The sequence below is a fragment of the Lindgomyces ingoldianus genome (genome assembly GCF_010093535.1).
Source record: "Lindgomyces ingoldianus strain ATCC 200398 unplaced genomic scaffold BDR25scaffold_6, whole genome shotgun sequence".
NCBI lineage: Eukaryota > Fungi > Ascomycota > Dothideomycetes > Pleosporales > Lindgomycetaceae > Lindgomyces > Lindgomyces ingoldianus.
Window position 1 is genome coordinate 861,480 of NW_022985167.1, and position 13,290 is coordinate 874,769.

General features: G+C 50.4%; 8 protein-coding genes across 8 annotated transcripts; 4 read left to right on the top strand and 4 right to left on the bottom strand.

The window, feature by feature from the left end:
• Positions 1-580: 580 nt before the first annotated feature.
• BDR25DRAFT_340436 (uncharacterized protein) lies at positions 581-1,997 on the bottom strand (the record flags this gene model as incomplete). The annotated part of the gene is made up of 3 exons (XM_033693500.1): positions 581-780; positions 852-1,923; positions 1,975-1,997. 3 exons carry the CDS (start codon positions 1,995-1,997, stop codon positions 754-756), a joined length of 1,122 nt encoding a protein of 373 aa, XP_033551512.1. The 3' UTR covers positions 581-753.
• A 600-nt stretch (positions 1,998-2,597) lies between these two features.
• BDR25DRAFT_384060 (uncharacterized protein) lies at positions 2,598-3,079 on the top strand (the record flags this gene model as incomplete). The annotated part of the gene is made up of 2 exons (XM_033697851.1): positions 2,598-2,704; positions 2,884-3,079. Coding segments are annotated over 2 exons (276 nt in total), but the record flags the coding sequence as incomplete, so codon positions are not given.
• A 90-nt stretch (positions 3,080-3,169) lies between these two features.
• Positions 3,170-5,407, bottom strand: BDR25DRAFT_332064 (mevalonate kinase). Its single transcript, XM_033692710.1, has 3 exons — positions 5,264-5,407; positions 4,974-5,203; positions 3,170-4,922 (listed from the first exon to the last, which is right to left on the bottom strand). Exons 1-3 carry the CDS (start codon positions 5,307-5,309, stop codon positions 3,477-3,479), a joined length of 1,722 nt encoding a protein of 573 aa, XP_033551514.1. The 5' UTR covers positions 5,310-5,407; the 3' UTR covers positions 3,170-3,476.
• A 1,113-nt stretch (positions 5,408-6,520) lies between these two features.
• On the top strand, positions 6,521-8,235 carry BDR25DRAFT_255021 (CaaX prenyl protease). The gene is made up of 4 exons (XM_033686335.1): positions 6,521-6,573; positions 6,624-6,806; positions 6,867-7,806; positions 7,857-8,235. Exons 1-4 carry the CDS (start codon positions 6,553-6,555, stop codon positions 8,090-8,092), a joined length of 1,380 nt encoding a protein of 459 aa, XP_033551515.1. The 5' UTR covers positions 6,521-6,552; the 3' UTR covers positions 8,093-8,235.
• Positions 8,146-9,158, bottom strand: BDR25DRAFT_351197 (uncharacterized protein; the record flags this gene model as incomplete). Its single annotated transcript, XM_033694817.1, has 3 exons — positions 8,146-8,287; positions 8,316-9,079; positions 9,120-9,158. 3 exons carry the CDS (start codon positions 9,156-9,158, stop codon positions 8,146-8,148), a joined length of 945 nt encoding a protein of 314 aa, XP_033551516.1.
• On the top strand, positions 9,152-9,852 carry BDR25DRAFT_111033 (uncharacterized protein). Its single transcript, XM_033683570.1, has 2 exons — positions 9,152-9,338; positions 9,396-9,852. Exons 1-2 carry the CDS (start codon positions 9,235-9,237, stop codon positions 9,724-9,726), a joined length of 435 nt encoding a protein of 144 aa, XP_033551517.1. The 5' UTR covers positions 9,152-9,234; the 3' UTR covers positions 9,727-9,852.
• A 522-nt stretch (positions 9,853-10,374) lies between these two features.
• BDR25DRAFT_111038 (uncharacterized protein) lies at positions 10,375-11,138 on the top strand. Its single transcript, XM_033683571.1, has one exon. It carries the CDS (start codon positions 10,483-10,485, stop codon positions 10,942-10,944), a length of 462 nt encoding a protein of 153 aa, XP_033551518.1. The 5' UTR covers positions 10,375-10,482; the 3' UTR covers positions 10,945-11,138.
• Positions 11,139-11,332: 194 nt separating this feature from the next.
• On the bottom strand, positions 11,333-13,212 carry BDR25DRAFT_351200 (uncharacterized protein; the record flags this gene model as incomplete). Its single annotated transcript, XM_033694818.1, has 8 exons — positions 11,333-12,205; positions 12,242-12,308; positions 12,370-12,434; positions 12,489-12,521; positions 12,579-12,668; positions 12,744-12,802; positions 12,846-13,146; positions 13,192-13,212. The coding sequence occupies 8 exons, from the start codon at positions 13,210-13,212 to the stop codon at positions 11,333-11,335; spliced, it is 1,509 nt and encodes a 502-aa protein (XP_033551519.1).
• Between the last annotated feature and the right edge of the window lie 78 nt (positions 13,213-13,290).

Genomic DNA, 13,290 nt, shown 5'->3' on the forward strand with positions numbered 1-13,290 from the left:
GGGTATGAACGTTGAGTGCAAAATGGTTTGCGCTGGCGCTGGGGGCTGGGTTGGGTTGGGATAAGATGGGATGGGTTGCATGCTTGCTGACATATGATACCTGGCTGACCTAACTGATTGACTGATTGGATGAGAAATGAAACGAGTTTGTGTTTGATTTGATGGGTATTTTGTCTTACGGGTTTTGGGTGTACACGAATGTGGGTAGACGTCTTACTTGCTCCAGTTCCCTTCCTCCCTCTCCCTCTGAAAATCTCGACTCTTCCAAACAGTTCATTTTTCTCCAGAGTTGCGAGTATACTGATCGGCAACCTGGCCCGTTGTTATGCTGCCCGCGGTTCTCACGAGAAGCCTCAGCAGCAGCGGTCAATCCCTTCTGCTCTGCATCAGTGTACATGTGATGTGCTCTACAACGCTTGTTAGATAGTTGGAGTTGCAATCCTCTAAGGAGCCATCTGCTGTTTTAGTGTTTCTCAGATTTTCTTGAATTTCAATGTTGATAAAGATTCTAGTGGGGCGGTGTAGAAGCCTTCGTCTATTGATAAAGCAAACCAACATGTGGCGTCTATCTATATAGTCCATATAGTCCAGGTCCTAGCAACATGGCTTCTCCCGAAGGGCTTCAAACCCCATGTACAGTCACACCTTAGAGCCATGCATGTTGCAACGGAGCACTGGCGAAACAGAGAGTTTCCCGAATGGCAATCCCAAACGCCTCGCTATGCGAGGAAGCGAATACAGAAATGCTGTGATTTATGCCGGACTTTTGATCATAAGGATCTATCAGGAATTAGTACCTCGTTTGTCTGCAAGCTGAAGGAAAAGGATTGGCGTGAATGAAAAAGACATACCTCTTTCAGGGCTTGCGGATCCATACTTGCCATCTTCTTCTGGCGAATGTATCGTTGTCTTACAGCGTGGCGTCCGCCCGCTCCGAAGGAGAGGCCAGAGACCGAGGTTAAGGGGGTGGATGTTCCTGTCGTGGGACCAGATATGGGCACTGAAGTCGCCTCATCGGTTTCTTCTGCTTCGGAGATTGAAGAGAGAGATGTGGGTTCGTAGGTATTGGGATCTGGTCGAGCGGTTTCTTTGGCAGCTCTCTTGAGGGCTTTCTTCAGCTTCTTTTCGTCTTTTCGGGCGCGCTTTTCGGCTTTGCGTTTGGATTTGTCGAATACGGCGTCTTCTTGAAGGGGCTTTGCAGACTCGGATGTGGAGGTTGAGGAGGATGTGGAGGACTTTTTTGACTTGTTGCTTTTCTTTTCCTTCCTTTCCTTCTCTTTCTTTGATTTAGATTTTATCTTAGACGAGTCTGCTTGAGGAGCCCCACCCGTAGTGACAGCAGACCTCAAATCCATGCTCTTCTTCTTCCTCTTCAACTTTGGCTGCTCATCCACACTCTCGCCCTTCACATTCCCATCATCTTTTTCCCTCTTCCGCTTCTTCGACTTCTTCTCCACCGCCTCATCCTCGGACTCAATATCTTCCCCAACATCCCCTTTTACTTCCTTTTTAATCCTCTTCTGGATCCTGTCCCCCACCAAAAAACCCCCAGATACAAAATTCATAAATCCATACCTCCTGTTCACCCAGCTTTTCCTCTCCACTTGCTCCTTTCTCTCCTGCTCCTTCTTCACCTCCTCTTCTTTCCCATTCAACCTCCCCAATATACTCTCTAATCCCGCAAGCCCGAAATTCTCGGGACGCTCACTGCCCCGTTTTGCCCCGAGGCCGAGTGTGTCGTCTTTGAGCAGCACGCGGACGTGCGAATGAGAACCCGCGGTGTAGTGGGAGGCGTGCGACGCTTCTTTCGCGCCGAGGGAGGAACCGGGCGTCCAGCCTTGGGAGGTTAGGAGACGGTGACCGAAGCGGTCGGTGTTGCTGGACCAGTGCTTGTTTTGGGGGTCTGAGGAGAGGCGGGTGCGGCTGAGGGCTTGTTAGTAATGCTGGGAGGGCGTGGAGAGGAGGAGGGTCTACTTCTTTGGCGCCGCGAGACCCATCGTGAGGGAGGGAGTTGTAAGTGGGATTGGAGATGGATGGGAGGGGAGAGGGAAATTTGGTGGACATAGGCGCACGGACCATCGAAATCTTGGCGGTGTTGTGGGGAAGGAACTCCCGGCACCGCTACACTTCTGCCATCCATCAGCCTTCAAGTGTGCCTGCAAAGGCAACCAATTGATCCGTCGCCGCAACTAACCCCCAGCACTAATCGCACCCACGCTTGGGAATTCAAGCATACCTGTGCTGCAGTCATGGGTCCCCCCAATGTAACCAGGAAACCCCCCAAGACGTCCGAGCAAACTGTCCAACGCCTGCGCCACCGTGAGCATCGGAAACGCGTTGTTGAGGATGTTGAGGATGAGGACGAGGACTCGGACTCAGTTGAAATGACGGATGCAAATGAAGTCTCGGAGACGGCCGGAGCAGGAGATTCGCAAGACACGATTGCCAGTGCTAGAAGTGGAAGTCGCAGTGGGAGTGGAAGTGGAAGTAGGATTGGGCAACTGTTGCTGGATATGGTTGATGCGGTATATGATATGATATGATATGATATGATAATGATATAGAATGGTATGATAGCTAACATCCTCTAGCAACACAAACGCCACAAAGTCCGCAAGGCCTCGGTCCAAAAATCCTACACCAAATCCGTGGCTCACACCCAAGAAGCTATCTCCACACTGTTCAACGATCATGAATCCGAATCGTAAGATCTCATTGCCCGTCCCGTCCCAACCCACGTTCCATCTCTCTCTTTCCCACCCTCATTCTGATTTGCCCTCCTCTCACTCACCCGTGACCTTTCTTCCCACACACCCCCACAACCTTCTCTTTCCCCTTCGTTCATATCACGAAAGGAACATATGTACGTACTAACCAACCCAGCGCACAAGCCCACAAAGCCCAACTAACCCGACTACACGAATTACTGACCAAGAAAGCCGAGATCGAGATGAAGATGCAAGAGAAGGTCAGCCTTGTACGAGAGGCTTATCTGTCACACTCGATTGATCTACAAATGGTCGCAGAGCAACGTGTCAAGCAGCTCTCCTAGATAGTATCCGTCATTGCGAGATTTGGGAAGATGGGGGTAGGTTGCACGACATGGACCATAGAACATGTCTTTCATGGGTGAAAGAATATTGCCCTTTGAGAAGGAATACTATATCAGCTTGCATTTATTATAAATAAAACTTTAGGTATCTACAACACTAAAAAAAAAGAAGTTTTGCCCAACCCTTTTGTCTTTTCCTTAGGCTTTCCTTAAAAATACCATCTCCCAGGTGTATATGAAATGAAATGACATACGTTAGAAATCTGCCTCCAACGCCTTGCCCTTAAAGAATATATAGCGAGAACGCCCTAATGAGTGATAAGACGAAGAAGAGATGGCAGAACTAAAGTCGGACTAACAGCACGTCAACATGACCGCAGAATTTTGCCGCGCATCCAAAAGTCAGTTTGCCCAAGACAACCACTCATGGCTGCCTCTCCCATGGCCGCCAAAACTTCCACCCTTCTCTTACCTCCCTCTCGACTTTCCTCTTCCTCGCCGACGCTACGCCAACCAAGCGCTCAATCCCCTCATTCCCTTTCGCTCGTAAGAACTTCTCTTGATCAATCTCCTCCCCTCCTTCCTCCTCATTTCCATTATGCAAAACAGCGGGCCACAGCACACCAACACCATCTCCGGCGAGCGTAGTTTCAAACTTCTCAAACCCTTCGTTTTCAAGCTTGGCTTCGAGATTGTCGAGAATCTTGTGCTTGAGCTTTGTGCCCGTGGAGATAATGGACGCGCTGCAATCGTGTTCTTCGCTCGAGTCTTCGTCTTCGGATGAGGAATCCGCCCGGTGATTGTTGCCGGCTCCGGTACCGTTGCCATTGTCACTACCATTGCTATGCATAGCCGTGGGTTGCGGCTTCAGAATTGTAATTGCGCATCCTCCGCCTCCTGCGCCGGTCAGCTTGGTCCAGCCAATACCCGTGTGATCGATCAATTCACGGATTCGCTCGAGTTTAGGGTGTGAGACACCAAGAGAGACGAGGAGGCCATGGTTGATGGTTATCAGGTCGCCCAGGTGCTTCAGTGAGATTGGGGAGGTTGGGTCAAAATCGGGAGTTGTGAGGAGCTTGTATGCGGATTCTGTTACGAGACCAATTGCGTCAAGTATGTTTTCGAGGAGGGCGGGGTGTGCGGATTTCAGGGTAGCGACTTTAGCGACTTCGGTGGCGGTACTGCGGGATTGACGTGTGTTTACGAGGAGGAGAGGGAGTTCAGGGAAGTTGGGGAGTGGGATGACGGTTGAGGGTTTTTCGTAATCTTTTCGTTGGAAGAGAACGGCTTTGCCGCCTGAGGAGACGGTGTTGTCGACTCCCGACGGGTTGCCGTGAATGCACATCTCCCCGACAAAAGCCCAGCGATTGATGCGCTCAATTTGCAGCTCGCATTCCTTCGGGGGCTGGTCTTGGTGGGGTCCACTTAGAGCGCGGATCTGCAGGAGAAGAGCTGCACTCAGGCAGACGGCTATAGTGGCACTGCTACCCAGGCCAGCCCCTATTGGAATTGTAGAGCGTAGGGTGTAGATGCATGGCGGAGACTTTTGTGATGAGAGAGATAGAAAGAGGTAGAGGAAGGCTAAGGCGGACCGGTGGTGTATCTTGCGCATCGGCTCGGGAACCTTTGGGGATACTGCGTCTATGTGCGGTTGGATGGCGGTGAGGAGGCTAGGGTCTAACGACGTCACGAGATCGTAATAGTATTTCTTCTTGCCTGGCGTGGAGAATGCTTCCCACGGCAGCTCGTCCAGGTTCCATGTGTGCTCCAGTTGGACATCAGGGAAGCGGAGGGTAACGGTGCGGTGCGATTTAGAGAGGAAGGAGACGAGCAGGTAGGAGCGGAGGGATATTGACGCAGCAATTGCGGCCTAAGTGGATGTGAGATTTGGTTGAAGGCGGCTTTATCGCTCTTAGCATACTTTGCCATGCACCACGGCGTGCTCTCCGTACACTATGACTTTCCCTGGCGCAGACACCATGAACGAAGGCATCATAGGCGACGAATGCTTCCTGTGCGACGCCGAAGAGCCATTCAATGTTGAGACACCTTTCGCAGACACCTGAGGGAGCCGCAGCGAGGCCATACTGTCCATGGGCGAGTGTTCAGGGGGTTGGGTTGCATGGGACGAGGTGCGCGGTTTAAAAGTGCCTGCTCAACAATGGTGGTTCAGTGGATGCTGCAGGCCGAAGGATCGCATGGTCAGCTTACCTGGCGCATCGTACGTCTTCCTGCGGGTAGATCCGTTGCTTGCCATGTCCGGTGCTGCCAGATGAATGTAGCGGTGGACGGTTGCAGAGGACGTGGAGAGTTGACCAGGAGGAAGAGACGGTCACCGTTAGTCGAGTCTGGGGCATTGGATATGATGGGCACTGGACAGGAGCAGTCCGACGGCACGGCTTTATGACAGGGATCGGTAGAGCGCTTCGACCATCGCCTGAGCCCGTCTGTCCTGCAGGAACAACGCCCTGGGCTTCACAACCCAGGATTCCAGAAATGTCTTGACGAAGGAATTCCTACCCACCAAGACATTCACTCCAATCCTCGCACCGGCTATGAACGAACAAACGACCGGCTTTGTGGAAAATATTTGAATATATGTACGGCATCGTCATGCAGTGTGTCTGCTGCTTCCCATTGTTGCTAAGCCCCCTTTGCTGATTGGCTGAGCGTTTCCGCTTCAACGGTCTTTCATATCAGTTGCCAGGTTTTCACAATCTCCCCGGAAATATTTGGACGAGCATCCTCATTGGGGCATTTTTGACATGTTCAAGTGGCCCGGATGAAACCATCGCCTGCATCTATTATCTACCACGTCCTTTTTATTATATTCCGCTTTGTATCTCTTCAACCTGCACAGTTCTGGCCTTCAGTCGTGGATGAGCTCGTTCTATCGAATGGCTGAACATGACCTCAGTGACGCTGGACCATGTTTCGCCTCCTTCCACACCTTCCGCCGCAATTGCCTCACGACAACTAATGTGCTATTTCTGTAGCCAAGTGCTCGTCACACAGTTCAGATTTGCCGGGTAATGGAGTTGCACAAGATGATGCTTGAGCAGGCATGGTCACTCCGCCACGTCGGAAACCACTACAAGACCTCAAGGTTCGCTCTATCAAGTCAATCGTAACCCTTTAGGCTATCTTTCAACTACACCTTCAGGTTTTAATCCAGTTCACAAGAGGTCACATCCTGTTTACTGCACCAATCTAATATTACTGCAAGGTTCTATGGGAATATTCTCTTCAAATACTAGCATTCGGGTGACCATGACAGCAAACCAGTACATATGTGATGTCTAAAAGCTAATCTCTGTATTTCCGCTTTGCTTAGCACCACCAGCATTTACTTCCGCCGGAAAGAAATGAATGTGTTGATCACGTGATATGGCTGACCACCCCTGTCAGACTAGCTCAGCCCTGCCACACGTCGAAAGTGTCCTCAACGTGTGCCTAGCCACCCAAACTCGACCTCATCCCAACCATCTCTGAACCCAACCATGATCCAGGCGTTTCTTCAGGTGCATTTGCAGTCAAATATTCATTCTCGAATCCTGCTAACTCCCTATAGCGTCTGGCCCGCTGGCTTGACCGGCCCTTCTTCCCATGGAAGAAACTCGTCGTCGGGTTCTCCCTCGCCGAATTCGCTCTCGAGAATTGGCTGCTCTTCCGCCAATACAGTGTTCTCCAGAAGAAAACCACTCCCAAAGCTCTCGAGAATGAAATTGAGAAGTCCACCTTCGATAAATCCCAGGTTCGCTTCCCTGCATTTCGAGTACACGCCGCAATACGCTGACTGGCGTCATGTGCCTAGGCGTATGGTCGTGCCAAAGCGAAATTCAGCTTCGCCTCTGGTCTCTTCAACCAAGTCAAGTCTCTCTCCATCCTCTACTTCAATGTCTACCCCGCCGTATGGGCCGTTGCTGGCATGCTTCTCGCACGCTATGCTCCGGATCGGTTCTCTGGTGAAATATCGCAGTCGCTTCTATTCGCATACCTCTTTGGGTTGATTGAACTGGTCGCGGGGCTTCCTTTTGCATACTACCACAGCTTCGTGCTGGAGGAAAAGTTCGGTTTCAATAAGATGACGATCAAGCTTTGGATCACCGATATGCTCAAGGGTCAGGCACTGACGATCGCCTTTGGTATTCCCATTGGAAGTGCTTTCTTATCGATCATCAAGAAGACGGGTCAGAGCTTCTTCTACTATCTGTGGATGTTCATGCTGGTCGTTCAGGTCTCCGCCATCACCATCTATCCCATCCTTATTGTCCCACTTTTCAACAAGCTCGAGCCTCTGAAGCCTGGATCGCTGAAGGAGGCTGTTGAGGCACTAGCCTCACGGTTAAAATTCCCACTTGGTGAACTACAAGTCATTGACGGTAGCAAACGAAGCGCTCACAGCAACGCATATTTTACCGGCCTTCCTTGGAAGAAGAAGATCGTCATCTACGATACTCTGCTTGAGAAGAGCTCTGACAAGGAAGTTGAGGCCGTCTTGGCACACGAACTTGGTCACTGGAAGAAAGGTCATACTACGAGACTGCTTTTGATCAGCCAGGTTCATTTATTCTACATATTTGCCCTCTTCTCCGTCTTCATCAGCAATAAGTCCGTATATGACGACTTTGGCTTCCACAAGTCGCGACCCGTTCTCATCGGCTTTCTCCTCTTCAATGAAATCCTCTCACCAACGGACGCCATCTTGAAGTTGTTGATGAATATCATGACTCGAAGCATGGAGTTCGAAGCTGGTATGTGGCCCATGTAACTTCCTCACTGCAAGTCGCTAAATTTCATTTAGATGCCTTTGCTGTCGACCTTGGCTATGCCTCTGAGCTTGGCTCGTCCTTGATTAAGCTCCAAATCCAGAATCTGTCCAGCATGGATGCTGATTGGCTGTACTCAAGCTTCCACTACTCGCACCCCATCTTGACAGAGCGACTGAAGGCAATGGGCTGGACCGGAGATAGGAAGGCTGTGCATGATAAGTCCGTGGATGAGGAGAAACCATTGAAGGCAGCGGACAGGGAGCTTTGATTGGAGTCATCCAAAAGCGTTGCATTAGACGCACAGGGTCATGGATTCGGAGATCAAAAAGTACCGGAAAGGTGCTTGGTTTGGGTGGATAGGGTTGGAGGCCAGGGCATAGAAAAAAAAAACCCCGGCCAGTTTTGGGACCTAGAACTCTTCCTTGATGCCGTGATGTCGTGTTTAGTTGTCAAATCCGATAGTCTTCGCAGAATGCCTGCGTTCCCTCTACTTATCCTTATTCGCTCTCTTCTTCTCCTTCTCCCGCCGCATCTCCTTATTCCTCTCCTTCTTTGCCCTCTTTCTGGCCGCCTTATCCATCTTCTCTCCCTCGTCACCGTTCTTCCTCTTCTTGCTAACTTCTGCCCCATTCGCAAGGTCTGGGCCAGCAGTAGCATGCACTTCTGGCGCCTCACCTCCAGCCTGCACAAACGTATCCTGGGGTCCAATCTCGCCAACTTCAACTCCTTGCTCCTCCCTCTCGAATTCTGAAATATCTTCCCAGCCTTCCTGTTCAGCCCCCGCGCCCGCATCCACCTCCCCACCCTCCCCACTTTTCCTCTTCCCGGCCTTCTGCTTCACTCTCTCTTTCCACTCACTACTATGCTGCTGTTCCTCAGGCTCGGGTGTAGCCTCGGGCTCCAGGTACTCTCCACGCAGACCGGCGGCCACTCGCCGCAAATTGTGCATTATTACGCCGCCCATGGGGCCACCATTGGCGCTGAATGTGACGCCTGCCGGTGTTATGAGCGCATCAGGGTGCAGGTGTGGGTGCGTTTCGCTGTGCGTGAGGTACGTAGAAAGGAGTGTTGAGGCGGTTGCGAGCGAGATGGGTCGTGAGGATATGGTGCGGTTTGGGGGGAGGGTTTCTGGTACCATTTTGGGAATTTGTGTGTAAGTAGTCGAGGGGGGGGGAGGGGGAGGGGGATTTGAGCTGGAGGTTAAAGGCCAATGTGGGCGGAGGGGGGAGTCGTCGGTGGAATTTTGAAGGTCGAACTTTTTGCGCACGGACTGCATTTGATTTTCTGCGACCAACCGCGAAGCTTAGATAGGCCTCCGAGAGTTCATAACGCATCGACACCTGTTCACAAACTACGAAGCTTTAGGACTCTAGGTTGCTAGTAGAGGGCAATTTCCTGCAATTTGTCAAGATGAACGGATTCTGCTGTCTACGGATCGTCGCACGCTCATCCACAGTCACAACACAATCCACCCTCCTCAGACCATCAATTCGATCTCTTCGACCAACCCAAAGGTCCATTCTCCCTCCATTCTCCCTCCTCCTTCACTCAACCCACTAACAAACCCCCAGACCTCCCACCACAACCCCATCTCCACGCTTCCTCTCGCTCCTCCCACCCCGGCGCCCACTCCTCTCACTACAACCCTTCCCAATGCCCTCACCTGCAACCTCAACCACCAGTCCATGCATCTCCGGCGATATCCTATCCCTAACCCCGAAGATATCATCGCATCCAGGGCTTCTAGGAATGCAGATCCGATACGCGATTCGCAATACATATAATCCGAGTCACTTTGTGAGGAAGAGGAGACATGGGTTTTTGAGTCGGTTGAGGACGAGGAATGGGAGGAAGACGCTTAAGAGGAGATTGTTGAAGAAGAGGAGTACGCTGAGTCATTGAGGGGGATAGGTGCCAACGGGGAGTTTTGAATGGGGGCAGTTAACTGTCAATTAAATATTTATCCAAGAGCTCCACGGCGATGTCTTGGGGCTGCATGTATATCAAATGTACAAATGCAACGCACACTACAATATCTTATCAGCACCAACGCATTCTGGCCTCCGAGGCTCCAGTAGCGAACCTACCACACAATCCAATATAATCCAACGGCCTTGTCGTGACCCCTTCCACACGTGATCCCGTGTCTAGCTCGCCCTCAGCCGAAACTCATCCTTATCACAGCTTAACCGATCATTGACTGACCATCCAACGTCTAAGACATATCAAACCGCGTGACATCTATTTGACTAGCGGCCCAGCTCCTAACTCTGGTAATGAAGGTTTGAGTTTCAGACATGCGACCGTGATGCCCTGGTGATGATTCGAGCACTTTTAAACTTGAGGCTGAAGCTGAAACACTTACTTTCGAAGGGCTTCTTTTGTGTTTGATAGTAAGCTTGAACGGGTTTAGGGCGCTAGTCTATGATACATACGTCATGGATAGGAAAGGAGGTGAACAATTAGAAGTGAACATCACATTTCGCACGGACCAAGGATAAAACGTGTTTAATAAATAGACCCACCTGTCAGCTCACACGCAACCTTGGAATTTCTCAGAACTCTACAAGTCGTTCCAGAGTTCTCTTCAATAAAACTCTCAAGAAGGCCAATACCAACTGATCAATTGAACCACTAAACTCCACTGACTTTGCCAAAATGGCCCAACACGCACCCATGCTAACGCTTCCCCCCTCCTCCCTCCACCGCATCTCCCAAATCCAGTCAGCCAACCTCTCTCTTATATCCGCCTTCGAATCCCACCCCACCTTCTCCTCCCAACACTCTTCCCGCCAAGGGAAAATCTACTTCATGTGGGACTTCGCAAAGCGCACCGACGCGATGTTTCAATCCCTGATGCATAGCTATGCTCAGCCTGATACCCCTGCAACAAGAGGCTCGGTGCCGGATTTGCCGCCAGCGCGTATGACGGAGGAACAAAGCGGAGAATTGAAAGAGGATGTGGTAGGAAGGTGTGTTATGCTTTGGACGATGATAACGGATGGGAGTGGGAAGACAGGGGTCATGTTTGGGGAGGTAGAGGGGCAGGAGGTGGATTTGGGGGAGGATGTTAGGGCGAAGGCAGAGGTAGTTAGGCGGGTTATTTTTGAGGAGGTGTAGAGTGGTCCGATTTTCTTGAGGTGCTCATGAATCCGGGCTGGCGCCTTATAGCTTGGTCATATGTGGAAAGCGTGAGGAGGGTGCTTAGCTACTACGTCCAGATGCTTAATTTGGTATTTTGGGGCCTTACTCGGACTGTTTACCGGCGGTGGTGATTCTTAGGAAGATAGGGCTACATTGGCTAAACCAGGCTGTACTCGATCCTTATATGTCCAACCCGTGTAATTATTTGCTCCCGGTGCCCTGATCATGTCTGAGGGACTATACCTTTTGTCTAGTCGAAGAAGCGTCTCAATTCCCTGTTTTCTATGCTTCTGGTGAAGTACTTTCAGGGGCATTCCCAGTCCAATGCCAGCTCGTGGGTCACGTTCTCGACTTTAAGTTCATTTTAGAAGTCTGGAGTCGAAGCTTCGAAGTCATCGATAAGCTGCAGCTGCTCATCCACCTTGTCGATTTCCTTTAAAATGTACGCGATGCTCGCATCTCGAGCCTTGTCGTGTCTCTTCAAAAGTTCCATACTCATCGTGTTATAATCCGGCGGTTTCTTCTGTGGCGTGGGAGGAACCCGTTCCGAATTATTAAGTTTGGCAGTCTTGTCCGCAAGCAAGCCCCTAAGAACGAAAATGTTCTGATCTCTTTCATTCAAATTCTCTGCCAGTTCTCTCCTTGCGGTCTCTTCATCCTTTTTGGCAGCCTCCGCTTCAAGCCTTTGCTTCTTCGCCGTCTGCTCATTCTTAGCCTCAGCATCAACGACTTTCCACCTCCAGATGGCTTCTTTCGCGCAGTTCTCGATGTGCACAAATCGGATCGGTCCTATGTTTTGCCCACCATACCACCTTGCAACAACAACGGCACCTTCAACCTCGCAGTAGTTCAGCACATGCTCCAGTCTCTTCCCAGCCTTCTGCTCCCCGTCATCGTCATGCCCAAGGTCATACAATATCTCAGACTTCCCCATTAAAGATCTTTGACGCGATGGCTTCCTCCATGCCGCAATGCGATGGGTTGCTGATTTGAACTCAGGCAAAGCCTGCAAGGCTTTGACAGGAACTGAGTTAGAGAAGGCGGCAATAAAGACAGATTTCTGATCCTCAATGGATTCAGAGCGGAAAATTTCTAAGGAAGGAGAAGGAGAGCGTTCCCTCTTGCGCGCCATTGTTGTTGGATGCTGCAAGGCGGGATCTAGTGGAAGTGGTGACAAAGGCAATGATAAGCGGGGATACCACGCTCGGGATTCGAAAGGGAATAGTTGCCGAGAACTCTTTCGCCCTCCTGAAACCTTTCAAGCAACTCTAACATCCGATTTTATGAAGTTCTTTTCAATTACCAAAGGTGCAGAACGGCCTGGATCTTGGTCTGCTAAACTATAACAATTCTAATTCGACACATACCCCCGATTAGAAACATAGGACTTATGATTAACACATATCTTCGCAATTCTCCAGCTCCTTTATGGCATAGTTTGTCTCGAAGACTAGCAGACACGAAGTCTAAATTAGCATCAAAATGGAGTAGTTTTGACCTGTGATGCTACTTAGAGTGACAAGGTAAAAGTACGCAATACACGAGCCAAATTTCTGCATCACTCTCTCATCTTAGCAAAACAGTGACCGCGACCTGTTTCCCTAACGTACTTCATATCGAGAATTCACTTTCTTAGCACCTAACCCCGGAAATATCCAGACCTCCTCGGCTTCGTCTCCGGGACCCTTCTGCGCTTCCCTCTACCCCAATATCCCCCACCCTATTTCACTTGTTATGGCTGCCTCCACTTTAGCTAATCTTTCAACTTACGCCACAGTGTTTGTCTGCCCGAAACAAAGACTCCGAGATTCTTCATATATTAGGACCACCTTCACTTTCAAAAGGATTCCCCTCCACGTCTATAACCTTACTGTCACAGCCAATCCAATCTGAAGAAACCCAACGAAACTCTAATTGTGCTCGGTATTCTATGACTATGGTCCGATAAGATAAGCTGAGCAAAATACCAAAGACTTGGTCAACTGTATGATCCCGAGCATCGCCGCCAATTGGTATTTGCACAACGTCGTGGATGTCGTCCCCCGAGAGATCCGCATGTGAAAGTGAGACGGTGACAGGAGAGATCACAAGCTCGCTGAGCCTGAAGATGACCCATGAAACTGGGTTGCCCAGTTCCTCAAAGGCTCGGTCATGATTTCTCCCTTGCCGAAGGGGAATCTATCCGTATTCCAAGAAGATCTGAAGTGGGTGGTTGAAAAGAACGGCGAGAATGGCGACAACCATCCATGGCCTACACTCTAGGATATCAAGTAGCTCAAGGAGAAGTATGAAGCAGCGGAGGAGGCCTCTTCCATGCCAGCT